Source organism: Brienomyrus brachyistius, chromosome 9, assembly GCF_023856365.1.
Source record: "Brienomyrus brachyistius isolate T26 chromosome 9, BBRACH_0.4, whole genome shotgun sequence".
In the NCBI taxonomy this organism is placed as follows: Eukaryota; Metazoa; Chordata; class Actinopteri; order Osteoglossiformes; family Mormyridae; genus Brienomyrus; species Brienomyrus brachyistius.
This window is the reverse complement of record NC_064541.1, coordinates 10,290,741-10,318,475: the sequence shown is the minus strand read 5'-3', so window position 1 is coordinate 10,318,475 and position 27,735 is coordinate 10,290,741. Positions and strand designations below refer to the sequence as shown.

Genomic DNA, 27,735 nt, shown 5'->3' with positions numbered 1-27,735 from the left:
ATCATTATAACTGAGGTTGATTTCTGAGCATCAACCAAAGTTAACAACAGTCTCCCAGACACAGCTGCAACATGTCAATGAAAACATGGCAGATGGCAGTGACAGCCAATATTAATTAATATTAACTCACATTTGATATGGTTTTCATATGTTTGCATAAGATATAAGCTATGTTGTTATTTTAATGTTTATGCAAACAGGAAGCGCATGATGCTGCTAATCTATAAAACTTGGTGAACTGATTTCAGTCTGAGTATCAGTACTTTTTGAACATTTTCAACAATATCATGATAATACTGATAACGTGATAATTTTGGTCACTATAATCATGACATTAAATTTTCATGCCGTTTCATCTCTAGTGAAAACAGATGTTTGTTTCACATCCATTGCTGTGTTTAACCTGCAGCCTCGAAGTGTCAGTCACTGCTCACTGTTTATAACCAAACAAGTAACTGACATCGTTGTGGGAGGAGACTGGAGGTGGGGCTGGTACTGGCCACTCCCACTAACCCTAACCTCTTGCTGGTCCTTTTGCTGGTAGCGTAGGTGTGTGGCTCCTGGGAACAGTGTCCGAAGTGGCTCTCATGGGTCTTTGACCCTTCCATGAGTCTCGTTCCTCCAGCTGACCCCCTGATCACCCCTCGAATAGCAGCGTCAGAGTCTGTCTGTGGCACTGATGGGCTTTTCGGGCTCCGCTGACTGAACAGCGAAAGTTGCTCACACTCTCTCTTTCTGTGTCTCTCCCTCTGTCCCTTCTGCTCCCCCTCACTCCCTCTCTCCCTGTCTCCCTCTCTTGCTCCCTCCCTCCATCTGCAGGAAGTTCGAGTGTGACCTGTGTGACCGCTCCTTCAGCGAGCGCTGGGCCCTGAAGAATCATTGCAAGCTGCACACGGGGGAGAAGCCCTACAAGTGCGAATGGCCATCCTGCCACTACTCCTTTCTCACGCTGTCGGCCCTGAAGGACCACGGACGCACGCACACAGGTGAGAGAGCCGGCCTGTGCGTTCAGCGAGCCAGCCTGTGCGTCCAGCGAGCCGGCCTGTGCGTCCAGCGAGCCGGCCTGTGCGTCCAGCGAGCCGGCCTGTGCGTCCAGCGAGCCGGCCTGTGCGTCCAGCGAGCCGGCCTGTGCGTCCAGCGAGCCGGCCTGTGCGTCCAGCGAGCCTGCCTGTGCGTTCAGCGAGCCGGCCTGTGCGTTCAGCTGCCGCTGTCTCTCTCCCTGCATGGCTGACATGTTTTCCCCGTCCCGCTGCTGTTCCATCCCTTCTTTTCGACTTGCCAAAAATGCCTTAAAAGCCACCACGGGGTTTCACTCAGGTTTCACACGAAGGGCAAAATCGACGACTAAGAATGACCTATGGCTCTTGATCCAAACAATTTTGATTGGGATTGTTGGGGCCAGACATTGTGAGTCCTACATCTCAGGACTAGCCGCCATACAGGGATCTTCACACCACCTACAGTTTTCAGAGAATGACGCAGTAAACAAAAAGCATTCCGTCAACAGCAGTACCGGGAGCAAAAGACCTTCTTAGAGAGGATGTAGAAGTGAGTCCTGCCCAGTACTGCCTGAGTGTATCTAATACACTGGCCACTGAGTGTGATAATAAGTTTTCCATGCTTTTCCTTTGTGTTTGGCCAGCACATGTGATACTCATGTTTAAGCACAGCTCTTAACGAGAAGGTTAATGAGCACTTTTGGTTTCCTGGCCTGCTCTCCAGTGATCCGTGGGGTCTGTCGGCCGGGAACTCACCGGAAAAGGCTCCGGCGTCGACCCCTGATTTATGGGTCCCCCAGATAAATAAATAAATCAAAGCACCGCCTTCACCAGGGCCCCCCCGATACACCCCTCCCCCCCTCGGTGAAGCGACAGGGGCACAATTGATTTCCCCGTCGCCTCAATTTGTCGCTTAATCCAGCGATATGTTGATAAATCTCCGCACTTTGTCAATTAATTTTGTGAAAAAACGAGGCCCAAAATGGCGCGCGCGTCAATACGCCGGCGGATCCAGTGACAAAAATTAAGTGATAAAATTAATTGCCCCCCACCCCTCCCCCCTGCTCCCTCCCACAAAAACATAACTAATGAGGGAGACAATTATGGCAGCATGCAGCTCCTCTGGGGTGCATTATTAAAAAAGAAAGAAAGAATGAAAGGGGAAGAGAGGAAGGGGGAGCCCTGGAAAATAAAACCTGTTCAAGCACAGCTGGCCTACAGGGGCTGTGGGGGGGCAGCCTTGTCAGGTGTCACTCAAACGGACCGAATGTCAGCTCAGACTCTTATTTTCCAGTTAAGTTCCTACCTTTTAATTTCTATAAATTTGGTGCTTAGTGGACTCCGCCCCCCCCCCCCCCCCCCCGCCCCGCGATATTGAGCGACGGATGGAAAGCGGGCGCTCGGGTAATTTACGGCCGGCGTTTCCTGGTGAGGCGTACCTGTGAGGATGGCGGTGTGGGGTCGATGCGGATGGATTTCTGTGGCCGATTCCTGAAGCGTGTAGAGTGATGTGGGGGGGTGTGGGGGGACAGCTGTTTCCTGACAGGAATGAAACAGACCAGGCGGCTCTCTGGGTAGGGTTCAGCATGAGCCAATAGCAAGTGGAATTCATTACCCTGCCCCATGGAGACCCAGCAGCTCAAAAGTGACCCAAAGCATCCATAACTGCAGGAGTGATTTTTGACGATGTTATTTTTAAATTGTACCATATTTAAATTTTTATTCATTTTTGTAGCCTTTTAGCAGGCCTTGTCCTTCTTGTTTTACATTATTTTAATCCAGCTTGTGTCCTGGAAAGACTACACAGATTTTTCACCATCTGTCTCCTACATTCTCAGTACATGGGTAGTCAGCAGTCTTGCCCGGCTGCGGTCACCCTGGGTTGCCTTAGGCATGTGGGTGTTACCAGAGGGTTGGAAACCCCCTTGTCCACTCTCAGGGCAGTTAGGCACGTGGAGGAGGTGAAAGGTTGCACAGCTAATATCTGCGGATGTGCTCACATCGCCCCCCCCCCCACCTTCGGTCAAGCTCTTCCCCACTGATCTTATTGGCCTGGTTGCTCACTGCTGCTCGGATGGGCTAGGTCTGTGAGCAGCACCTGCTCTTTACACACATACATACATACACACACACACACACATACAGTGCAGTTCGTATTTACCACATTGTAGAGACCAGAGATCCCCACAATGTTATAAAACCTGTTACTTTTCACCCAGCAATGATTGTCTCGCGAACACATGCAGCGCTCATGAAAGAGCAGCGGAGGTAAACTTTAAGCTGATTTTTTTAAACGTATGTTTTTTTTAAAAGAAAATAATCAAAAGCTGGAAAGCTTGCAAAGATTTTTTCTGAAGTGAAAATGTTTCAGCGAAACCGCCCATGCTGTGATGTCCATGCAGTATCAAGGTATGCGATGTTGGTATTAATATGGGATATCATCCAGCCATATAACATACTGCTGCCATTTTCTGAATTCAGTACAAAATACCCCACCTCATGTTGTGGCGTTACCCAGCGTTACCCATCGTTACCCAGCGAGCGTTACCCGGCGTTACCCAGCGTGACCCAGCGTTACCCAGCAAGCGTTACCCGGCGTTACCCAGCAAGCGTTACCCAACGTTACCCAGCAAGCGTTACCCGGCGTTACCCAGCGTGACCCAGCGTTACCCAGCAAGCGTTACCCAACGTTACCCAGCAAGCGTTACCCGGCGTTACCCAGCGTGACCCAGCGTTACCCAGCAAGCGTTACCCAGCGTGACCCAGCGTTACCCAGCAAGCGTTACCCAGCGTTACCCAGCAAGCGTTACCCGGCGTTACCCAGCAAGCGTTACCCGGCGTTACCCAGCGTGACCCAGCGTTACCCAGGCAGCGTTACCCAGCGAGCGTTACCCATTGTTACCCAGCGAGCGTTACCCAGCAAGCGTTACCCGGCGTTACCCAGCGTGACCCAGCGTTACCCAGGCAGCGTTACCCTGCGTTACCCAGGCAGCGTTACCCAGCGTTACCCAGGCAGCGTTACCCTGCGTTACCCAGGCAGCGTTACCCAGGCAGCGTTACCCTGCGTTACCCAGGCAGCGTTACCCAGCGTTACCCATCGTTACCCAGGCAGCGTTACCCAGGCAGCGTTACCCAGCGAGCGTTACCCAGCGTTACCCAGGCAGCGTTACCCAGCGTTACCCAGGCAGCGTTACCCAGCGTTACCCAGGCAGCGTTACCCAGCGTTACCCAGGGTCGCCTCTGCCAGTCCAAAGGTGGTGTAAATACCCAAGGTTTCCCCACTAAGCTCCTGAATTACCAAGCAGAAGGTGAGCGGCAGGAGGAAAAGGAAACCAAACCGAGAGCTTTTTTCCAAGTGATATTTCCCCATTATCGGTGCGCGACCCCAGTTACCTCACTAATTGGATTAATTACTGAACGGTTATATTACATCGTTAAACAGCACAGTTTCAGCCCCACGCCAAACATTTGGCGCACAGGCCTTGGCATGAGGATGGGCTCTGTGCCTGGGTTTGGGGGGCGGGGGGTTGTTGCTGAGATATGCATACGATTCTGTCGCCGCTGGAATTTGGGGGGGGGGGGGTATTTGCATTAGCATTAGCATTAGCCTGTGCACAGGTGTCTGTCCAGGGAGCACGCTCAAGATCACTTGTCGGAGATTTTATACTTTGTGGACTTTATTACCGTGATTAGCGACGTGTCGCGTACAACACGTTTCCTTAAACGCGAGCTGTATGTTATTACTGACGCTTTTACTGCAGCGGTATTTACATTTCCGGCGCGTTTCTTTATGGGCCGTGCTTTTGCTCACGGCCGTTACGAGTCCGTGATGTATGGCTCGGTATTGGGTGACCCCCACCCCCCACCGTCCCTGTGTCCCACCAAAACGTGGAAAGTCTGACCCCCCCACGCTCCGCCAATATGAAGGAGCGCGAGTCAGAGGCTCCACAGGCGTGATGGGAGAACCAGGTGTGGCAGGAGGCGGCCCAGGCGTGGCGGCCCAGGCGTGGCGGCCCATCTGGGAGCCGGCAGGCGGGATGAAGCCATAGGAAAGCCGCCTCCTGACAGTAAAGCTCATTTTTACGGCTCTGACAAGTATGTAATTATGTTCAGTGGTGCTTTTCAGATTTTATCACAGTCAATAAAACGCTGCGGTAATTCCATTCCCATCTGACATATTTACACGGAGACGTCCGATTGGAGGAACCCGTCTGCTCGGCGACGCACAAGCGGGCATGTTTTGGTGATGCATGCCTTCCCCTCCTCAGGAGAGAAGTCCTTCCTGTGCGACCTCTGTGGATTTGCGGGCGGGACTCGCCACGCCCTGACCAAGCACCGACGGCAGCACACGGGTCAGTGCCCTGCCTCTTTCACGCTGACGCATGTCCATACACAGCCAGCTGGAGAGACGCGTACACAAGCTGTCACGCTAGAGGCAGACACACACACTCAATCCAGCCATCAACCTCCACGGAAAGTAGCAGCACACAGAGAAAAGCAGAGGCGATGTTAAAACTCAACATGGATCTTAAAGATGTAAACAAACAAAACTCAGGATGCAGAACACAGACAGGAACTGTGAATGTGAATTTATTCTGTATCCTAAAAGTCAAGCAACAGGCAAAAAATACGAAAATAGAACACCATAATACTAGATCACAGCATAACCCCGGATTATAATGTTGTTCATGACACCGTGATAATCCTAGAACACTACATAGTTCTTGATCACACTGTAAACCTGGAATGCATAATGACCTAGATCAGCGATTCCCAACTGGTTTAGCTTCAGAACCGACATTGTTCCTCAGTCATTAAGTCAAGACTAAGTTTTCTGTTAGTTTTTATTTGCTTGTTTGCATTAATTGGACTTAATTTAATTAATTGGCCTGATTTTCTTGAACGACATTGCACATCACTCACAACCACAAAAGTCTGACATTACAAAACTTTTTATTTTTTCTACCACACAATCTGTGATCCAATGAAAATGGTTCCCTGACCCACTCTTGGGCTACGATCCACTGGTTGTGAACCTTTGTCCTAGACCACGTCATAATCCTAGACCTCACGGTCACTGTAGACCACACTCTAGCCCTACATTACGTCATACCTCAGTGTGACCCTAGACTACTCTCTAACCCTAAATCGCATCGTATTCCTGGTACAAACTCCTATGTATTCAGTTTATTTTTATATAGGTTCACAACATCACAACACAGTTGTGTGGCAATCCACTGGTACATCATTTCTGCAGTGCTAACATTTAGGGACATATGGGCACACTAACATATCTTATGCCCGGATGATGAGCCTGTTATAATGAATAGTCAGTCAGTCAGTTAAGCACTTCTCTGTGGAGGCCTGCATCTGCATAAGCCGGCAGATCGCAGGCTGCACTCACACTGTCACAATTTGTAAGCCACATCTATGGTGAACGACTAATCAACTTTACAGCAGAGCAAATGCTTTTTTGCACAGCATCAGATCAGCTCATCTCGACTCTTCCTTTGCTGCATTTGTACCCGTGTGTGATACACGCGTGTTTCTGCTGCTTGACGTGTAACGTGTGTGTGTTCACGACGCTCCAGGCGAGAAGCCCTTCAGATGCCAGCTGTGTAACTTCGCCTCCACCACCCAGTCCCACCTGACGCGACACAGGCGTGTGCACACGGGCGAGAAGCCCTACCACTGTCCCTGGTGCGACTACAGGTACGACCCGTGGCCCCCGCCGCTCGTTACTGCCGGCATTTCAGGACGCCCCTGCCAGTCCAGAGGGTGTCAGAATCATCTGTAATCACTGGCAGTAACATCTAAGAACTTTACCTGTCAATTTTTTTTCCCATTTTCCTTTTTAATTGCAGCACCATTGCAAAGTGTGATAGCTGTGACTGCTTGTAAAATCATGGCAGGTTTTTCATCAATTTTTTTAGTTGTTGTGTCCACACAAACCGAATCCAATTTCCGGAGCTTTTTAAATCCTCAAACTGCAGTTGCCCCTGCGAAACAGACCTGGAAACGTAACTGGATCTCTGACCCCCTCCTGAGTTCGGAAACACCCAGTAGTGTGAAATGTCAACCGGACAGGACATTAGTCTTGTCTCAGTCGATCTCGATGACCGCAGACTTCGGCGAGCACCTGCCCGGATGACTCGCCGCTCCAAGCCCAGAGAAAGAATGGGGGCGTTCTGGAGGAATTAAATTTAATGAGAAAAGAAATGCTGGGAGGCCAATAGCAGCTGTTCAAGCTGCAGGCCACAGGGGGGTCCAGCCAGAGCTGCTGATGATGAGAGACACAGAGATACCAGGGAGCGACAGTGTTTTTTATTAGTAATAAATAGTAAGTAAATGCTTATTATCTGAAGCGGCTGACAGGGCTTGGGATTTGGTGCTGTGCAGGTTTATTCAGCGTCATACTTGCCTTTTTGGTTAATTACCTGACACAAAAGAAGCACAGCGTGGTGCAGCCGGGACTGGAACAGACGAGCTCTTAAAAATGTCTCACCGTGTGACGCGTGTCTGAACTGACAATCAGAATGTCAGCATTAGCTTTTCGCGCTCGGTTCTGCTGGTAATCCTTCCATCCCTCCATCTATCCATCCATCCATCTTCTAACTGCTTATCCTGGGCAGCCTCTAGCATAACCCGTCAGGCTGGGGTGTGTTGTCTTTGCTGCCTATCACAGGATACACACCCAGACCGATTTGTAACGGTGCTGTTTAAAAACCCAGAGCTGCTTATGCCCTAATTACCCTCTAAAACCTGGTGCTCGAGGACCACGATGTTTTACCATCTGAGAAACACTTGAATAGGAACAAGGAGGAGTTTGGTGGGGGGGGGGGCAGTCTGGAGCTGGATCCATAGCGATGTCTGTTTGCGCGGCACTTCCGACGGCAGCTGGTGATGTGGGGAAATTTAGAGAAACGAGATGGCATAACAAACTGCTGATTAGCATTTTCGTAGCCCTAGGGGGGGCATGCGTGCAAAAGAGGGGGCTGAGAGGATCACCCCACGTCCACTGAGGCGTTTTAGGTGTGACGGCCCATTCATGTGACCAGTCCTGCCGCTCCCCCCGCCCCCCCCCCCCCCCCCCCCCCTTTCAATCTCCTCTCGGCGGTGAATCTGTGCTGTTAACGGACACTGCCGCTTCCATGACACCTGCTTTGTTTTATGACTGAAGATGCCCTCTGTGGCGGATGGTGCTAAATGCGTCATTCTCTGAATGGAGGTGGGGGGGGGGGGGGGGGAATTAATTGATGGCTCCGAATCTAACGCCGCGAACAACCGTGAATAAATTAATGCTGGGTAATGAAGGCGCATTAATGGACAGCTTTGTCCACACGTCCAGGGAAGGACATGGTGAGCTTCTCCGGACAGGAAGCAGCCTTCATCTTCCCCTTTAAAAATGAAGAGGAGAATTTAGTAGGTGCAGTGCCATCACTTTCAGGCAGGGGGCTCTCAGGGCCAGTAAGCTGTAAGAGAGACAGTGTGTGTGTGTGTGTGTGTGTGTGTGTGTGTGTGTGTGTGTGTGTGTGTGTGTGTGTCTCCAAGCCCTGATGTGTGGAAGGACCAACAGGAGCACACCCAAACTTTTGCATTTGTAAAGCCTGGAACCAGCCCTGTTCTGGAACTTGACTCAGTGACCTTTTCCCCTGAGAAGTAGTGGAGGTGGGTTGGGGGGAGGATACTGAGACCAAGCTGGACTAATTAATACCGAGGCTCTCTAACCATCCTGACCCCTGCTGGCTTCTCATCGCCCTTTGCATTCCCCACATCTAACCCTAACCCTGCATCTTCCCTTCATCTGCTTATCCCTTCCTGTCATTACAGATACGCACTGCACTCTGCTTCCGGCTTATAATGCCTCTCGCCCATGGCGATGAACATAAGCAGGGGTCCCAAGGCACCTCGTCGCAGTGATTCCACAACGAGGCTTCTGCCTTTTATGAAAAGGCCCTGACCAGCATAGGCGGTTGGAAGCTGGATGGATGGTCGGCTGGAAAATGAAGCTGTACTTATTTCCTACGTTCCTGTGATTTAATCTCGTACCTGTGTGTCGGTATATTATCAGGGTAGATGCAGGAAGCAGATACATGATTATCGATTGGCACTGAACCCTTTATTCAGACCTGCTGTGTATCAGTGTGTGTGTGTGTGTGTGTGTGTGTGTGTGTGTGTGTGTGTGTGTGTGTGTGCACGTGTGTGTGTGTGTGTGTGTGTGTGTGCACGTGTGTGTGTGTGTGTGTGTGTGTGTGTGTGCACGTGTGTGTGTGTGTGTGTGTGTGTGTGTGTGTGTGTGCACGTGTGTGTGTGTGTGTGTGTGTGCACGTGTGTGTGCACGTGTGTGTGTGTGTGTGTGTGCACGTGTGTGTGCGCGCAGTCATGCACCTTATCTCCAAGCAAACCCCCCTCCATTTCCCCTTCATACATACATTGCTGCCTGAAGCTAGAATGTAAACACGCTAATTGGTTAGGTCACCGTGTTAAAGTGGCATTTGCTGTGTTTGTCTCTTGTTGGCGCTGGGCTGTTAGGGGGGGCTCTGCGCTCACCGGGGGAATCGGCTGCCTTAAATTAGGTGTCCCTGGCCCATTAGGGTGTGAAGATCAGCGTGAGACTGGGGACCTTCTGTTTATAAGGCAGGACTGCAGGGGCTCCCCTGGGAGGGGGGCTGGTTTAACAACACGGTGGGCCTCCTGCTCCCAGACACTGCTGGTGGGCGGCAGGGTGGCGGGGGCGGGGGTCCTCTCCGGTGTACATCCACAGGAGGGAGAAAAAACAACAGCGTCTCAATTAGTGAAAACTGTACTATCGCAAGCGAAACGGCGGGGGAGGGGGCGGGTCCTTTGTGGATGCGTCTGGTGTGGCTCTGCACTGCGAAACGGCGTCTGTGGGGGCCGGCAGCGGGCGGCGCTGGTGTTTCTAGCGGGGAGTCCGAGTCGCTGGGCGGCGATCCTGCTGCACACGCCGGCTCAGCTCAGGAATGCTGCCACTCTGCAGAAAATATTCACTTATGAGGGGAAAATGTTTAGCTCTTACTTAAACAGAAAAACGAGATTTTCTCCAATTTGTTTAGATTTGTCCCTGTGGTGATTTATCCGTATTTAACGTTGGAATATTTAATGGTTTATTTATAAATGAGATCCGCTGGCTTCTGTCACGCCCAGCCCCCCTACCTCCCCCGCCCCCCAACCGGTCCTCGTCTCCCCGACAGCTTTCACTCCGCAGGAGAACAGGAGGCGTAAAGCGGAGAAGCAGGGAGCAGGACTTGGCGTGTTGCTGTTCACAGGAGCCGCGGTGTGTGTATGTGGGGGGGGGGGGGGCATGGTTAGCTGTGCCTGGTTCGTCAGGGAGTGCACTGAAGGACGGTAATCATACACGGCCCTGACAGCGAGTGTCCGCATGGCGACTGGCAGTACTGGTCGTCCCCCCCCCCCGCTCGCCGACTCCTTGTTTGTGCTGCATCCGAATGAGCGGGACAGCACTCAGCAGACAAGGTTTGATGGGGACCGGGGCCGGACCGGGGCCCATGCTAATCACAACCCCCCTCCCCCCCCTCCCTTCTCCAGCACCTCCACTCACATCATTACAGTCCTCGCACACCCGCTTCCCCGAGCCGGTCGCTGTCACTTGCGATATGGAAGTGCAGGTCGCCACAATGCCGGGGGAGCAGGATGGGGCCCCCACAGAATGAGTGGCGCGTGTGTCCGTCCGTGCGTGGGTGGGTGGCAGGGAGAGGTGTGGCCGCGAGCAGAGCTGCTCCTTGACAAACAGGCCCGAGCAGTCTTCCGCCCGAGTGTCGTATGGGAACGGACAGGCGTGTGATAGATCAGGGCTGTGGGGAATCACGCACTTTCGGGGTCGGCGTCAGGTTGCAGGAGCTGCTGCTGTGATTCGTGTCACGTTACCGAGTCCCTGTAAGCAATGCACTTGGCATAAGGTTTATGTTGTGATAGGTCCTCTTTTGGCCCCCACAGTGCCTCTCCCAAATGCATGTTCCTTATGTAAAAATTTAAAATTTGTGGAGGGGGGATAAAGATTATAGTAGGCTTGGGGGTGCAGGTTTCAGGCCTGCGGGGATGGACATGGTGTCACCTCTCCGTCCTTCATGCTCCAGGGAGGCTGCGGCTGGACACGGGTCCTCGGAGGAGGAGGGTGAAGTGCTGGGGTGGGGGTTTGGACCACTCGGGGGGCATGGTCATTTCGGGGACTGCAGAACACTGGCCTGGGATGTTGTGCTTCTGTGGCAACAGACAGCAAAGATGTCCACTGCCCCTGAAGTTATATAACAGCTGAAACGAGAGCAGTGCAAGTACACAGGGAAAGTCCACTGGGTGCCTCTGCTGTCTGCTGGAGGGGGCTGGGGGTGGGGGGGGTTCATCCCTACACTCTGAAGGTCAGGTGACCTGATGGGAGAATGTGCCTGTAGATGTGTGGAGTCCGGCTGGACTCTAAGAGCTCGGACTCTCGCCGTCTGGGTCCCTCCTCGTCTTACGAATATCCACACTTAACTGTTATCAATTACTCTACAGAAGCAGACAACACTGCACAGAACTTTCTGGAATAATCTTAAAGATCACTGGTTTTTCTTTTCTCTGTTAATATAATTCCTTTTCTCTCTTCCCTCCCCCCAGATCAAACTGTGCCGAGAACATCCGGAAGCACATCCTCCACACGGGCAAGCATGAGGGTGTGAAGATGTATAACTGCCCCAAGTGTGACTACGGAACCAACGCTCCGATGGACTTCCGGAACCACCTGAAGGAGATGCACCCGGACATCGAGAACCCAGACCTGGCCTACCTCCATGCAGGTACGTAGCGCTCCGTGTCTGCGGTCCGGAATGGCCGCTTTTTGCCTGTACAGACCTGGAATGCTGCGGTCAGGTTTCTGTGCTTCTTTCTGAGAAGCTTTGCCATGGAATGCATTCGAGAATCAGTCAGTGACATATTCTTAAAAACTCATTTTTATTTTGGCAATCTTTAAGAAGATTTTCTTGCAATGATAGGCAGTTTTATTATCAGTATTGTTATTCTTAATTTTAGAATTAGTAAAATTAGTAATATTACCACTTTTAGTTAGCAGATTTATTTTTTTAATTAGGTATTTTTGTGCATGGAGTTTCTGCACCTGACGGAGGTAGTTTAATTAAGCCCTTAAATGACATTCATAGTAAATTAAAACATCTGTGAGCCTGATACAGTACAGCTGTAGAGCTCCAGAGCAGGATGGGACACAGATATCAGCCATTATGGGGGGTGGGACTGATAACGCCCGGCAGGAGGGGCCGGATCGCAGTTTCCGGTGGTGCTTTTTATCCCCCCCCCGCCATAAAGCGCACGAACGCCTAATCAAATCAGACAGGACAAGCTCCCAGAAATGAGCAAGGAGCTGAGAAGAAGTGGAATGAAGCTGCGCTGATTAGCGTCTGTCAGAGTGACGCACGGGCCCCCGGCGAGAGGCAAATCGTTTGTGATGGCCGCCCGCACCCCTCGTGCTTTGAAGGGCACGCATCAAACGGCCGCGACGGAGTCGATGGTGAGCAGGGCAGAGTGCCTGAGTGAGTGGGGGGGCGGGCTTGGCATTCGCCAGGCTCCCGTGTCCCGCTCAGAATGAAATGACCCTCGCCATCTCCCCCCGAGTGTGAGGTCACGACATAGAGGATCGGGGTATGAGGCGGGAGGGGCCTTGATGATACAAAGACAGTAAAGGTGGGATCTCTGTATTGTTACAGTGATGCTACAGAAACACTTTGTTAATTGTGCAAAACGTCAGAAAAATATTTACGTGTAACCTGGTGAGGTAATGTTCTCATTCAGCCGACTTGATTCATTCAGCAAAACACGATGATGAGATGAACATAAATGGACGTTATGCAGTAAGTTTATGAAAATGGTTTGGGTGAAGTACGCTTCCCAGCACCTGCCTGCGAGGGTCACGATCACCTTTGAGAAGAGGGTCCCAGGCACTAGGAGCTGCTGCGAGGATGGGATTCCTACAGCTGGGTCCTGATAGGAATAGCTATCAAATGTAGCATCTTTCCTGCTCTGAGTCAGTTATAAATCCTTAAAGGCAGATGTTTACATCAGTCTTCTCCTAAAAAAAAGCCATGCGCCTCTCGGAAGAGGCAAGAAATGTAGGGGAGTTAGAGGACGCCCATCTCAGCACTGAAATGGACGCAGCAGGGAGAATGACAGGCCAGTGTTTGCCTTAGCGCCTGTCAGCAGTCGATGGAGCGTCGAACGGGCCGTTCTGAGCAGAAGGAGCAGCGTTTAGACGGAGCAGCGCATGAAGCATTGTGAGCTTGGCTGGCTCACGAGCCACAGAAACCTCTTATCACAGCTGTGGAAGTTGGTGTGCTGTTACTGAACCTGCCCTCAGGCGCAGAGGGGGTCTGTACGCCCAGCTCCCAAACCCTGGGTGTTATGTTTCTGACAATTATGAGGGACTCATTTAATGTTTTTAAAGGTTTTTATAGAACAGGATGGAGGCTCTATTATTGGCTCTGAATATCGCTTTGTTAGAGCTGTTCTTCAGGAGAATACGGGGTTAGTGTGGCAGTCAGACCTGTATTGCCGTGCTGGGATGGGCATGTTAGCCTTAAAGCGACACGGCCCCAGTTCCTCTCCAGCCCAGGTCTGCTCCAGCCCCATGTGCCTCCACTCTGCCGGGTGAGTCTGCTGGAGGTTCGTGGTGATTGGTTGTTTATTTCCGGGGTGGACCTTATGTTTTTGGGGGAAGGATGGCGTGAGGCGGGGAAAACGGAGTGGCAGATAAAATGAGGGGCAGGACTCGGCTCCTGTTCCTTTGAAGGTATGGGCATGTCAGCATTTCACCTCATTCTCCACCTCATAAGAGTGTTTTGGCACAACCACCACACAAGGGCCCAAAGGCGATTTATAAATCTCTGACCATTACCCTGGGCTCGGGTAACTGGTCCCAGTGCACGATGGGGAAACTGGGGCATGGTGGATCTGGGACCACACCACTTTCCAAAGCGGCCGATCAAAGACATCCTGGTGGCCCTCACCTCCCTGGGCGCCTCCTGTTCCCCGCTGGCGCAGTGTGGTCGGATCTGGCCTACATGCTCATGTGCAGAGATCTGTGATCTTCTGCTTGGGTCTGAATAATTTCCCCTCTGTTAAGGTACCATAGAATGCCTTGAAGCCGGCTGTACGGAAAGCGTATCCACGCTGCTGATGTGGAAATGACCTTACAAAGAATCCATTATGTATATTACAAAGAAATGTAAATCTTCAGTAATATCTTAAATTATATTATTGTAATATTATTCAGTTTAAAACTCAGATCAAAGGTGGCCTGGTGCTCTTATCGGCTGGTTCTGGTGCTATGAAGCTCTGGGTCTAAATCAGGCTGCACAGGTGAGGAGAATAAAAGGTATATCTTTGTTTGCAGGTACCTATGTGTGGTTCCCGGAGCAGATTGCGATCTAGCGAAACACGGCACTTTCGAATCAACAGCTGTTCCTAATAAAAGGGTGTTAGAGGTGGCAGTTGTGTACGCGACAGTGTCATTACAAAAAAAAGAAAGTGTTGTTGTAGGTGACAGTAAAAACGCCGAACATCTGGCGAGAACCTGCCAAGTGGCAGCCAAGGTGCGTCTGGAACCGGAGCCCATGTTCTACCGCAAGGTCCGCATGGAATATGGCAAGAATAAAAAAACGACGCCTCTCCAAACACGTTTTCCCGAGATGAACATCTGGCACAGCGAGAGGTGGGGGGGTGGGGGGGGGGGGTGGGGTGTGATCGATGGAGGCGACAAGCCGCTGAGGGACAGATGTTTTCAGGGACGCGTCTTAGCGCAGCGACACATCGATTTCCAGACAGCCTTGTTTTTCGAGGTTCCCTGGTCTGCAGCCTGCCTTCACAGATCCTTCACAGGCTGGTTCGGTGAGAAGCTGGGAAGTGGACCTCAAGGTTCTCAGTAGAGGTGCTCAGTCCAAAAACAGGCACTAGGCTCTCTATCCAGCAAATAGTCCTAAATGTTTTCATCCGGTTTTCTGGGATAAGATCTCATCTAAGGGCCCCTCCTGGCCCCTGCCGGCCCCTTGAACCCACAGCCACCAGTCTGTGACCTTAAGAGATGTTGGATGGGCTTTATCTAAACGGGGGTGATGGTAATCCAGAGCACACTTGAGAACTGAGGCTTTGCATTTTCGGCAGGGTCAGTCCAAGGCAGTCAGTGGCCCGGTGTGCTGAGTCTGTAACTGTACTGCAACTGTCTGTAAAACAATCATTCGAGGCTTCTGCTGTCTCACTGTGTCCACAGTAAGGGGCCCCTTTCCCAATTACAATGTAACTTTCATTTCTTTTTGTTTTTCTGATGCTTTTCAGGTGGGGGTTCAGGTTAACTTGCTTGTTTAATTCAGATTCTGTTTTCTTTGTACTTTGTTGGGGGGAGAAGGGACAAGTTTGGGGATATATGTGCCCCCCCCCCCCCCCACCTGCTCAACAGAGTGGCCTCACACCCACCCACCCCCCGCTCCAAAACTTGCCCCCAAACACCTCGGAGATCCTCGTGGCCTGACGCAGAGAGTGTTTGACACTCTGCCTTTTTCGTGTCTGGGAACATTATTTTCAGATTTTCGAAAATAATTTTTATTTATACAGGACTGTCTGAGTATCTTTCTGTTCAGATGCATCCGTACGGCTTAAAGGCTCACCCCCACACTGAGTACGAGGGCGCGCGTGTACGTTTGCCGTCCCCTTGTCCGCCGCTTCCGGAACTCTCCGTCACGGCAGCTGACAGACTGGGAATAACAGGCACACCAACGCACCAACAATCACCGCGATGATGAAGCGAAGGCCGTCCCGATGGAGACAGGCGTCTCCGGCGGCCCGTCTCCTTGTGACGTCCCATCCCGTCCCGGTCGCCTGGACGCGTACCCCCCCACCCCCCCCCCCCCCCCCCCGGCTAGCATGGAGGGTGTGGGTCTACCGGCGGCATCCCCTCTCCCGCCTCTTGCTCGTCCGCGCAGGCAGGACGCTGACAGGCCTCTGGCCCGCTCCCGGAGACGCCATGCATTATTCAAACCCATCTCCCGCGCAAAAGTGTGACACTGGGCCCGCAAACGAGGACTTCCTGCCAGTGGGGTGGGCAGGCGTGCCCGTGTGCCGCGAAGGCTGGGGGTGGGGTCCTGTCGTCCTACATGCGACGGACCTCATGTCGGATTCTCACTGATCGGATCCTGCGCTGTGGTGGGGTCCAGTCTCCTTTCATGGTGTCTGTGTTAACTGGAGTGCCGTTTGACCCGATTTATCGCGCGGAATGGACTGGACCACAGCATTACGCATTACAATGTGGTACCCATGGCCATCTGGCAGTGGTTCTACCCAGTTGGTCAGATCTTGATATCTACGTTTACAGTACTCTTAATTTTTTGCGTAAGACCCCCACCCTCACTTGCTGTGCCCTTTTCGAGTGCCACGACCTCCCCAGGTCAGGGGTGATGGATGACAGCCGAGCCCCAGTCACCCACACCATCGGGTCACTGGATCCTGACTTGCTGCAGACTGGTGTCCCTGCGCCCGTGGCTGAATCTCTGGTAGCTGCCAGTTACACCAGGTGACCCACCAGCACGGTCCAGCTCCTGACCTAAGACCCAATCTTCACTGAGGCCCCCACCAGTTTTCCTGTCGAATGCTGAATCCCAGCTGAGGCTGGGGTACGGCTCTGCTGGGTACTGGGGTATCAGAGTGCAGCCCCCAGTGTCTCTGTCCAGTGTTCGGCGTAGGGCACCAGTAAGTGTGACACCACTGGCAGCAGTGGCCTTTAAGGGACATTTTACGGCCTTCCAGTTCAAAAATATGATGCACAGACATGAAAGAAACTGCAGATATGGATTTAGACTGCTGGGGGCGCACTGCGCAGGGACATGACCCGGCCCAGCACGAGGAAGCAAGCTGGCTAGAGCCGGCCTGGACCGGGTCGGCCTGTCTGGGTAGAATTCCCAGCTACGCTGCTTCTCACTTCACAGGCAGCTTTGGAATCACTGACACAAGTGGAATTAGTTAAAGGGAAGAGTGGAAGGAGGGAGAGGAACCCTGGTGGGGTGGGGGTTCGGGGGGGGGGGGGGATGGCTGGCATGGAGAGAGTGTCTATGCCGACTCCCTGTAGCCTAATTAAACGGTGAAGAAAGCAGCCATAAAAGAGATTAAACCTAAAAGGGCAAATTAGCACTAAAAAGGGCGTGGTGGACTCAGAGACACGCACAGCGCGTGAAATCCCTTCTGACACCTGTGGGGGGGGCAAGCGAAAAGAGTCTGGAGGGAGGGACTTTAGTTTTGTGTGTGACACCTTCCAGGACGGGGGCCTCCTTATTAGGTGGACGAGGCCGGTGGTGGCCCGCTTTGCCGGAGGCTAATTCGGGGAGGGGGCATGGACGCTGATGTGAGATGAGGTGGCCGTGGAACAGTCCCGTGCCGGAAACGCCGGCGAGTGATAGTGGGTCAGACCTGCATAATGCTGCTGTCACCGAAGCCCTTTATCTAACACCCCCCTCCCCCCCAGGTTAATCTCCCAGAATATTTTTATTTATTTATTTTTTTGCCACCAGTTTCCCGCTCATCACAGCTACAGGTATCGGGAGGCTCTGCGTGGCTGCCGGCTAACTGGCGCTAAGCAGCAGGAGAGGATGGCAGGACTCTCCCTGCCCCTAGGGGGTGACGGGGGAGGGGGTGCATAGCATTAGCATTAGCATTGTCCGGTTCAGCTCCTCACGGCCCCTGGACACTGCCGCAGAGTCTCCTCACAGAAGTTCAGCTGCCTGAAAAGAGCAGGATTTAGTTATTTATTGGTAATATGCCCCCCCCCTCCCCGCCCCCCAGAGGCAGATCATGCTGCACCGTGTTTCCCTTCTGTGGTTCTTAGGTTTTATTATCATTTCCAGAGTTTCCAGACAGAAAACCGTGTTTACGTCACGTTTTCTGTTTATTGCTGTGGAATGTCTGGTAGAGGCTACGCTTTTATGACGATAAAACATAAATCCACCCTTCTTCTCTGCTAGTGCTTCTGTAATGTAGGGATGTTGGTTTTCTCTTGTGAGTCAGTGTGTCAGTGTAGGGGTCATGTATACATTACATCGTGGGGACCAAATGTCCTCACAATGTGATAAAAACCTGTTATTTCCACATTGTGGGGACCACCTTTTCGGTCTGCAATCAAAAAATTTTAAATGCTAAAAGTCTTATGTTTTGTTTGGTTACTTATGGTTACGGCTAGGGTTGGGTAGGGGTTAAGGTTGTCATCACTGGGACTATGGTTTTGCAATGAAATGGATGGACAGTCCCCACAAAGATATAAATACTAACGTGTATGTGTTGGTGCGTGTCTTGTTGGTGCGCTGGGTGACGGTTCCTCGGACCTTGGCCAGCGTGCTGCTTGCAGCCTCTGACCGGGTGTGACTCTCCTCCTGATGTTAGTCTTGCTGAAGGATGAGGGAGTAGCACCCGTGCCAGACTGATCCGATCTCCTGTTGTGTTTGGGCTCTGTGCTTGGGGGGAAATCGCGTGTGTAAGCTACTACATAGTGCCTGGAAAGCTGTGTCCTGGGGCTTGGTGGGGCTGGTGGAGAGCGTGACCTCATACGCGGGGAGCGGCGTTGCGTTAGATAAGAGGGCCGAGCTGGGTGGTGTCCATTATGTGTGTAAATGTGCAGAATTTTGAAGGGAAAAAATGAATTGAAATTCTTATTTTAAAGGATAGCATATCCGCCTACATCCACAATCACGTTTATGTTAATGTACAAAATGCCCGCAAACACATTGTTTTATTGACGTCTTTCTGCCGTTCGCACCTTTTATCGCTCACTCTGTCTCTCCTCAGAAATTGCAGTGCCTGTCAAACCGATCGACAGCGTTTGGGCCTTTGAAGCTTAAACGTTCCTCCAGAAATCCTCCCCATCTCTCCCCGTTCCGCTTTCTGCGATCCTGCTGCAGTGATGTCAGACCTGCCATTACGCTGCCAAAACTCCATCTTCCTTCCTTCATGGGTGGTAGTGGCTCAGTTGACCTCTGACCTCCTGCTCGTATGTGACAGGTGTGTTTACAGGAGATTTAGTCTGCCTGCGCTGCTCCCCTGCCCCACCCCCGCCATCTCACAGCGTTCTCGAGGGCCTCCGCACACGATCGGCGGTTTGACTGACATGTCAGAATCCCCAGATCCCGCGGTACCGCCGGTGCTGGCCGGGGGTTGGAGTTCAGGAGCTTAATATGACAAATCGTGCGTCCGAGCCAGGCTCGTAAATTACTCTGGCACACACGCGATCCTCAGTGCAGCCTTACATGGAAATAAAGACCCATTATGGGGCTGGTCCTCAGTGGTCACCGGGTGCCACGGCTGACTGATGGAGCGGCGTTGGCGGGTCCGGAAACGCACTCTGCGGGGTGCGTGTGTCCTCCTGCTTCCCAGCCCACTCCCCCACGTCTAAAGGCGGAGTAGCATTGCTTCTGGCTCTCCGCCTTAGAACAACGACATTAAAGAGGGGGCAAAAATGTTGGTGATCAAGGGAAAAGTGCCTCCCTGCCAGGTTCTGGTGCAGTTGGGTCGACTTCCTGAGTCGTCATTCATTTGGGACAGGCTTTCCTTGTTTCAGCTTCCTGTAGCCAAATAATATCAAATTATTTTACGCAGCTGGAAGTTTCACTGGAGCTAGAACAGTCAAAGGTGCAGCAGCTTTGCTGAGGTCCGAAATCGACGCTTTAAAACTGTTTCTTCAATCAGCAGAACATCTGCCACCTTAAAGTAACAGATATTAAATCTTAAGCTTCAAATTTATAGCTCAAGGGAAAACTCTTTAACAAAGCAAGAATGTAATTTGTACACATGTACCACCAGCCCCCTCATTTTCCCACAGAAAAATTTGCAGCTCACAGTCCAGTTTTGTCAGGCCAGACTAGCAGAGAACCGCTTCTCCTGCTGGATGTTTAAATATGCACAGCTCTCAATTTGTAAGACCTGACCAGTTGAGTGTAATGTCTTCTGTGGGCTGTCCATATATGCACGACTCTCGGGCTAATTAGCTCTGCTCTGAAAAGCCTGATCCCTTCTTACTCTTGCTGGTGTGTGGGGTGAGTCAGGGTGAAGAGTATTATTTGGTCAATAGGCTTATAATGGCATCAGGGACTATTGATTTGCCTGGATTGACCTGAGAGCTACGCTAATTGTTTCTTTACCTGCCTGTAGCAGAGAAAAACACTCCCTCTGTGTTTGTCATGAGTTATCTTACATGCAATTGTGTGAGTAAACAAAGCTGCTGGATACTAACAGTTTATTTCAAGTACTTAGCGAGCAGTTCTACCCAAAGAGCCCTGCACAGTGTGTGGTTATACATTTGGGTGAGGTGATACGTCAGCATACGGTTCATAGTTAGCATGAGGTTCAAATTAGCATTCTGTTCTTGTTAGCGGGCGGTTCTGATTAGTATTGTGTCCACTGTTAGCATGCAGTTCTGATCAGTGTAACGTTCTTTGTTAGCGTGTGGTTCTGATTAGCATCGCTTCTTCTGTCAGCACGAGGTTCTGATTAACTTCGGGTTCTCTGTTAGCATGCAGTTCTGATTAGCGTCATGTGCTCTGTTAGTGTGAGGTTCTGATTAGTATTAGGTTCTCTATTAGTATATCGTTCTGATTAGCATCGCTTCTTCTGTCTTCTGATTAACTTCGGGTTCTCTGTTAGCATGCAGTTCTGATTAGCGTCATGTGCTCTGTTAGTGTGAGGTTCTGATTAGTATTGGGTTCTCTATTAGTATATCGTTTTGATTAGCATTAGGTTCTCTGTTAGCATGTGGTTCTGATTACCATCACATCCTCAGCATGCTGTTCTGATTAGCGCTTTGTTCTTTGTTAGTGTGCAGCTTTTATTAGCATTGGGTTCTCTTGTAGCATGTACATCTGATTAGCGGTGTGTTCTCTGTTAGCATGCAGTTCTGATTAGCATTGCATTCTCTGTTAGCATGTGGTTTTGATTAGCATCAGGTTCTTTGTTAGCATGCAGTTCTGATTAGCATTGCCCCGTCTGTTAGCACGCAGTTCTGATTAGCATTACGTTCTCTGTGAGTGTGAGAATTTGATTAGCACAGCGTTTTCTGTTAGCGTGTATTTTTGATTCACATTGGGTTCTCTGTTAAGTGTTTATGATTAGCAGTACCACCTCTGCTAACATGTGGTTCTGATTCGCGTCACATTCCCTGTTAGCATGCAGTTACACTTTAGCTTGAAGATGTGCTCTACAGCCATCAGTATGTATGACTGTTTTTTTTTCCCTGTTCTCAACATCCTAGACCATGTCACATGAAGTCATTTTACATGCCCCTCCCTGTCACAGGTACACAGCGTCCTGCAAAGGGTCAGTCGGGAGGGGTGGGGGGAGTGCAGACCCAGAGTGGTGGCTCAGATCTGGGGTGTGCTGGACTCTGCATGTTCTAGCGAGCTTGAGATGGCAGCACGGCCCTCCTGCGACCTCTTATAAAGTGGAATGATTCGGCGTTGCTGTGGTGAGCCAGACCCAGAGCTCCCCCACCTCTTAATTGGCTGTCTGGGTAAATAATTGATTGGAACAAACGTGAAATGGATGAGGAGGTACAAGCGCCTTTCATCACTTACGCTCGGTCTGTCAGATTAGCAGAATCGCTCCTCTCCTTAATTAAAACCGCCGCCCGCTTCACGTGCTTCCTGCCTCTGTGGCAGTGTGTGTGTGTGTGTGTGTGTGTGTGTGCGTGTGTGCCCATGTAGAGAACGGGGAGCTTGGGCCTGGCATACATGCATATGCTGTTTTTCTCTTTGCAGGAATTTGCGAGCTAACTCACACCAACATAGTTAGACGTCTGACTGTGCTGAGTCCATGGGATTCATCTGTCTGCTCTCTGGAAGATACTGCTCAGGAGTTTCAGGACATGTTCTTTGTCGATAGCTAGGGGACGGGAGGGGGCTATGAAGATGAGTTTTGGCTTGGTTAACGAGAGACATTGGTGGGTGGGGTTACTCTTCACCAGCCCCCCCCGGGCCCCTCCTGATTGTGTACTCCTCCATACAGACATGATGAAGGGCTCTCCCACCCACCCATCTATTTCTCTTTCACTCCGATCAATTATTTAACTGGACAGCCAATTAAACATGCAGCCCCCTGCCCCCCCCACCACAGGTCCACATCAGACAACTCTCTCCTAGAATAATTGGTGCAATTAATTTGGCGCTGGGCACAAGATGACTATGTATTCTTACACTGCTTGACCTACTCAACTTACACTCACAACATGCACACAACACACACTCTCACACTCACAACAGACGCACTCTCACACACAACACCTACACACACACATACATGCGTACATGCACACGTTCACAACACTCACAAACAGACAAAATGCATACGCATACACAGACAACATGCATGCACACATACACATACATGCATGAACTGCATGTGCACACAAAACACATATGCACATGAATGCACATACAAACGCCACAGACACACTCATACGCTACATACCACACATACACTCATACCACACACACATACACGCACCCCACACAGACACAGTCATACGCTACAACCACACATACACTCATACCACACACACATACACGCACCCCACATGGACACACTCATACGCTTCATACCACACACACATACACGCACCCCACATAGACACAGTCATACGTTACACACCACACATACACTCATACCACACACACATACATGCACCCCACACAGACACAGTTATACGCTACACACCACACATACACTCATACCACACACACATACACGCACCCCACATGGACACACTCATACGCTGCACACCACACATATACTCATACCACACACGCACACACACCACACATACACTCGTACTCATACTCAGTCCTCCATTAGCTCTGTATCCTTTAACATGCCCTGCAGTGTGAACTTAAACCATCTGAATAAATTAGTGCTTCCTATTCAATTTTGGCAAGAGGATGTTTAGTTGTAAGATTTCTCATCCTTTTTCTGCAATTACATTCCTTTTGTGCTTCCCATCCCACCCCCCAGCCAGACCTGCTCAATCTGCATTATTGAGGGGGGGGCACTAATGATGGCAGAATTCCTCTGTACCTTCATGCCTTCAGACAGTCAGATCCTGGTCCCGCTGCAGCTTTGCCCCTCGCCTCACTCCGGCCTGGAGTCTCCCAGTTCCCTCTGCCTCTGATGCTGGGATTGATGGCAGCGCAATCCACCCACTGCCAGTGACTGGCAGGCTCGCAGTGGAAAGGCACCTCCGTAAGGCTTTGGCACAAAGAATCATTTCCAATTTACCACTCATCAAATACTGTTGCATTGGGGGGGGGGGGGGTGGGATGGGTTTTCCACTTCAATTACGGATATTTACTGTTACAGTACAGAGGCTTGTTTCTGTAATGTGACAGGCTCCGCGGGCCGTGGGGTCTCTTCTGTCTGTTCACTTCTTTTTTCCTCTTTTAAAAAAAGTGCCTTTGCTATCAACGGGATGGGAAGAGGGTTTAAGGGAAGGAGGCGCGACCGTGGAACCTTCCAGAAGCAGGAATGGGGATGCAGTCGCGGTACAGAAGCCAGCCCTGAGGGGAGGAAGACTAGGCTGTGTCCGTCACGGTTACCGTTCTGCCGGGTTGAAACCTGTGTAGTTGTTGTGGAGGAGATACACTGTCATTGATTAGCAAAGGGTAGCTCAGCATCTGGTATGGCTTGGAGCAAAGGAGGGGTTAGGATCAGCTGTGGAAATTAGGCATGTTATTTATGTTTTAGTTCTGGGGCGTCCCAGAAGAAAGCCTGCCTACCTTCTAGGGTCACAGACCTGTGCTCCTGGGACCGGGCGTGTGTGTTTACCCAGTAGGACTTTAGGTCTCACCTCACGTTTCGCCGTCCTCCATGTAGGAACACTGGCAACAAGGCCCATGTCCCGCCCTCCTCGTCTCCCAGGTGACAGAGCCAGGTGGTTTCCATGGCGCTCCGGCTGTAGGCACATGAAGGTGTGATGATCACCTCCGTACACCATGCACACGCAGCTGGCGATGTGAAGAAAAATCTTAGCATATGTTTCCTGTGACTTGAGAGCATTACCATCTGCCAGCTGACGGCGGGGCCCATGAGGGTGCCTGCTGACCCTGGGATTTGGAGGCTGGCAGAGGGTCTTCTGAACCATGGGTGCGCCTGGGAGGGGGTGGGGGAGGAGTCCCCCAGTAGGGAACCCCTGAAAGGTGATGCCCACCTTGGGTTCGGTAGCCGCTGCTTTTCTCTCTGCCCCAGCTGCTGAGGTAATAGTCTGACGTCTCCAGGTGTGGACAGTTTATTTACTGAATGCAAAGCAGACAGCAGGAAAGATCAGGAATTTCATTCACACTCTGCATTGGCCGATAAACCTGCGCTCATCGGTCCACATCCTTTCACATCATTTCTGTGCATTTCCTTTGGCAGACCCATCTCGGTCCGTGATCTTCGGTCTACATTTTTTCATCATTGGCCTTTGTAGCCGTGTTCTATGTCCATGTGCTACAGCCTTTTGACAGGCACCCTGCCTCGTGGTGGTTAGGGTTAGGAAGGTTAGGAGGATGACATCGCCCTCGGGGCCAGGTGGAGGTCTGCCTTGTGACGGGCTCCTGCTGGAGGAGCAGACCGCTGTGTGTATGTCGCCCCACATCTGGGCCGTGGCAGTCGTATTCAGGATGGCGTGTAGTCCGTTATATGCTTCTCTATGCCAGGTAGCAGGAACAATGTGATAAAAACCTGTTGTTTTTATGTTGTGGGGACCATTCAGTACCCACAAGGGGCAACTCAGTTTATAAAAATCTGTGGCTGTAGTCAAAAAACTAAAAATGTCTTGTATTTTGTTTGGTTACTTTTGGCCAAGGTTAGGGCTGGGTAGGGGATATGTGCTTGTCATTGTGCTGGTATTAATTTATAATTTCATATCAGTGTCTGACTGTTACTTCTGCATGCATGGATGTTTTAAAAACATGCCTTTAGATTAGGTTTTGACAGCGTAGTGCTGCAGTGGTTAGTACTCTGGGACCAGGATTATAGTCTCTTACATCTGATTAGTGTGTGTTCTCCCCAAGCGGCCGTGGGGTTTCCTCTGGTTTAGTGAACTGCCGTTGCCAAACTGCCCGAATATGTGTGTGAATGGTGTGAGTGTCCCGTGAGGGCTTGGCTTCTCAACCTGGGTTATTCCCTGTCTTGCTCCTGTAGCTTCTGGGATCAGCTCTGGACCGACGCAGCCCTGCCTAAGACAAGCGGAGCAACGATTACATTGTGTCTTGGGTCTTTCCTCCTTCATTAACGTCTCGCATTGCCGCGGTGCTCAGACCCCAGCCGGTGGTGACGTGTAGGATCTCACTTATCGTCGCAGGTGTTTGGCCGCACCAGCCTGACAGAGATGGTCCCCGGCCCCTAGCTATATGGTGGCAGGGCTCTCAGTCTCTCTTTGAGTGCCGATGCTGTCGACAGGACGGGTCTTGCCTTAACACCCCTCGCCTTAACGCCTCGGAGCTCTGTGAAAGCTGTCTATCAGCTCTCCCAGAAAGTTTATTCATTATAATTCTTTACACCTGATTGATATTCTTTTCCTCTGACTTTTTCTTTTCCATCTTTGACGTGGATAAACCGAAATCCATCCTGTCCAGCATCATTCCTTGCTGGCTCAGTTGCAGATTTAGAGAAACAGACATGTCAGGGGTTAAGCCCCCTACAGGCGGGGCAGGGGACTGTGGGGGGGGGGTCGCTAGGGACCTTGTTAAAGAGGCACAGGGGAGTGGGGGGGCTCTCCAGGGCTGGTGGGCATTCAGGACTCTGGCTCAGTAATGATAATATAATGAAGGTGGAGGCTTCTCCAGGGGGCAGGAGGGACCCAAAGGAAAATTGGGAAAAAACAACTTTGGATAAAGAAACCACTTCTGTTTAGTTTGAGGTTGCATGTTCTGCCTGTTTTTGGGAGGAGGGGATCCCCCAGGTACAGGAAAGTAGGCCGGCTGGCACTTGTAAACAGCCTGTAGTGTTTGGCTGCAGGCTCTGTGCTGGACTGGCTGGGTGTACCTTATGCTTCCTGGGGTGGGATCTAACCTCTGCAGCATGCCTGGCTCCTGAAGATGGACTTAAAAATCAAACAAAATCAGAGATGAGGTTAACAGGGGCAGCTGAAGGTCAGAGGTCACACAGCGTGGGTTCACCGCCTGTGCCCGGTAGCTCGGCTGATGTCTGACAGTGGGATGATTGTGCCGCAGACGCAGAGAGGGTGCAGTTCACCATCCAGGTTTCAGCCAGGAAGCTCTACATCAGGGGCAGCCAGTCTAATCCGCAAATGGCCGGTGCGTATGCGGCTTTTTAGGATAACCTTTAGTTCAGCTGTTCAATCCCTCCTTTTCAGCCAATCAGTCCTCTATTTAGCTATTTAATTAGGGAGTTGCAGCAAAAACCTGCACACAGCGAACTCTTTCTGGATAAGAGTGGCTACCCCTGCTCTACGTTATCGGTACACAACCTGGCCGAAGTGATATCCCCCTTCGAGCTCCTGTGATTCCTAGGCCTGTAAAACACATTTAAGTCAGAATTCTACTTGATTCCATTATTAGCTTTCTGTGTGTAATTGCGTTTTTCCTACCTGCTCCACAGTTAGTTAGCTTTTCATATACAGTGCTAACCTTATTGCGTTAACTGTCACTTGGGTCTCAGCAGACAGCAGAAGATCTTCACCGAGGTGCGAGACCCCTGGGACAGGCATATAATGGTCTTCCAGGGCCGCCGTGTGACCAATTTCTCCAGTCCTAGTGACATATTGGTTGACCCTTCAGGTCAGCTGGAGCTGCAGTCTGGACCACATGCTGCCTGCTCTCCGTGGTTTTGTCCTGTATACCGTGAGATATCCTCTCCTGCTGTCAGCACTGCTTTTGACAGTCAGAGGTGACCATGAAAGCTCAGATATTTACCTCTGTCACTGATGCCCATGTACACAGTGATTCTTCCTGCCCTGTCCCGTGAGAAAGTTCTAGACCTGCCGCAGCACTTTCCCACCTGCTCTGTTTTGCTGTGTTGTCAATTCTTTTGGCTGGCATTTTCTCTTTCCTCATGATCTGTCTGGATGTGCAATTTGATCTGCCATTTAACAGTTTTGGAGATGGCAAAACAATGTCCGTATCTTGCTTTTTTTAAAAGTCCGAGCAGGGCCACATGGGCTCCCTAGAGGATCTGTGGACCTATGGGGAGGCACGGGGCAGTATGGGGAGGCACGGGGCAGTATGGGGAGGCACGGGGCATGATGGGGAGGCACGGGGCATGATGGGGAGGCACGGGGCATGATGGGGCGGCACGGGGTAGGATGGGGAGGCACGGGGCATGATGGGGCGGCACGGGGCAGGATGGGGCGGCACGGGGTGGCAGGATGGGGAGGCACGGGGCAGGATGGGGAGGCACGGGGTGGCAGGATGGGGAGGCACGGGGCAGGATGGGGCAGCATGGGGTGGCAGGATGGGGCGGCACGGGGTGGCAGGATGGGGAGGCACGGGGCATGATGGGGCGGCACGGGGCATGATGGGGCGACAAAGGGGCATGAGAAGGAACAGGGTTGAAGCAGCTCTCGCTCTTCGAAAGAGGAAGCTGATATTTTCACCCTGGGGTGCCACCCTGCTGTGTTACCTTACACTCGTAAGAAATGCAGCTGTGTAAATATACCAAAGGGAAGACGGATAAACTCTGTGTCACACAACTGACAGAG

At 51.3% G+C, this 27,735-nt stretch overlaps 1 protein-coding gene across 4 annotated transcripts in view; it reads left to right on the top strand.

Annotated features, from left to right (window-relative positions):
• znf407 (zinc finger protein 407) overlaps positions 1-27,735 on the top strand; it is a 103,671-nt gene that overhangs the window by 63,474 nt on the left and 12,462 nt on the right. For 3 of the 4 annotated variants that reach the window (XM_049026939.1, XM_049026936.1, XM_049026935.1), the window contains exons 5-8: positions 820-986; positions 5,267-5,350; positions 6,590-6,710; positions 11,631-11,809. In XM_049026939.1, coding sequence (XP_048882896.1) covers positions 820-986; positions 5,267-5,350; positions 6,590-6,710; positions 11,631-11,809 — 551 coding nt within the window. Of the gene's footprint in view, positions 1-819; positions 987-5,266; positions 5,351-6,589; positions 6,711-11,630; positions 11,810-12,356; positions 12,876-27,735 lie in introns of those variants that run through there. The other variant, XM_049026940.1, reaches the window with a different exon arrangement.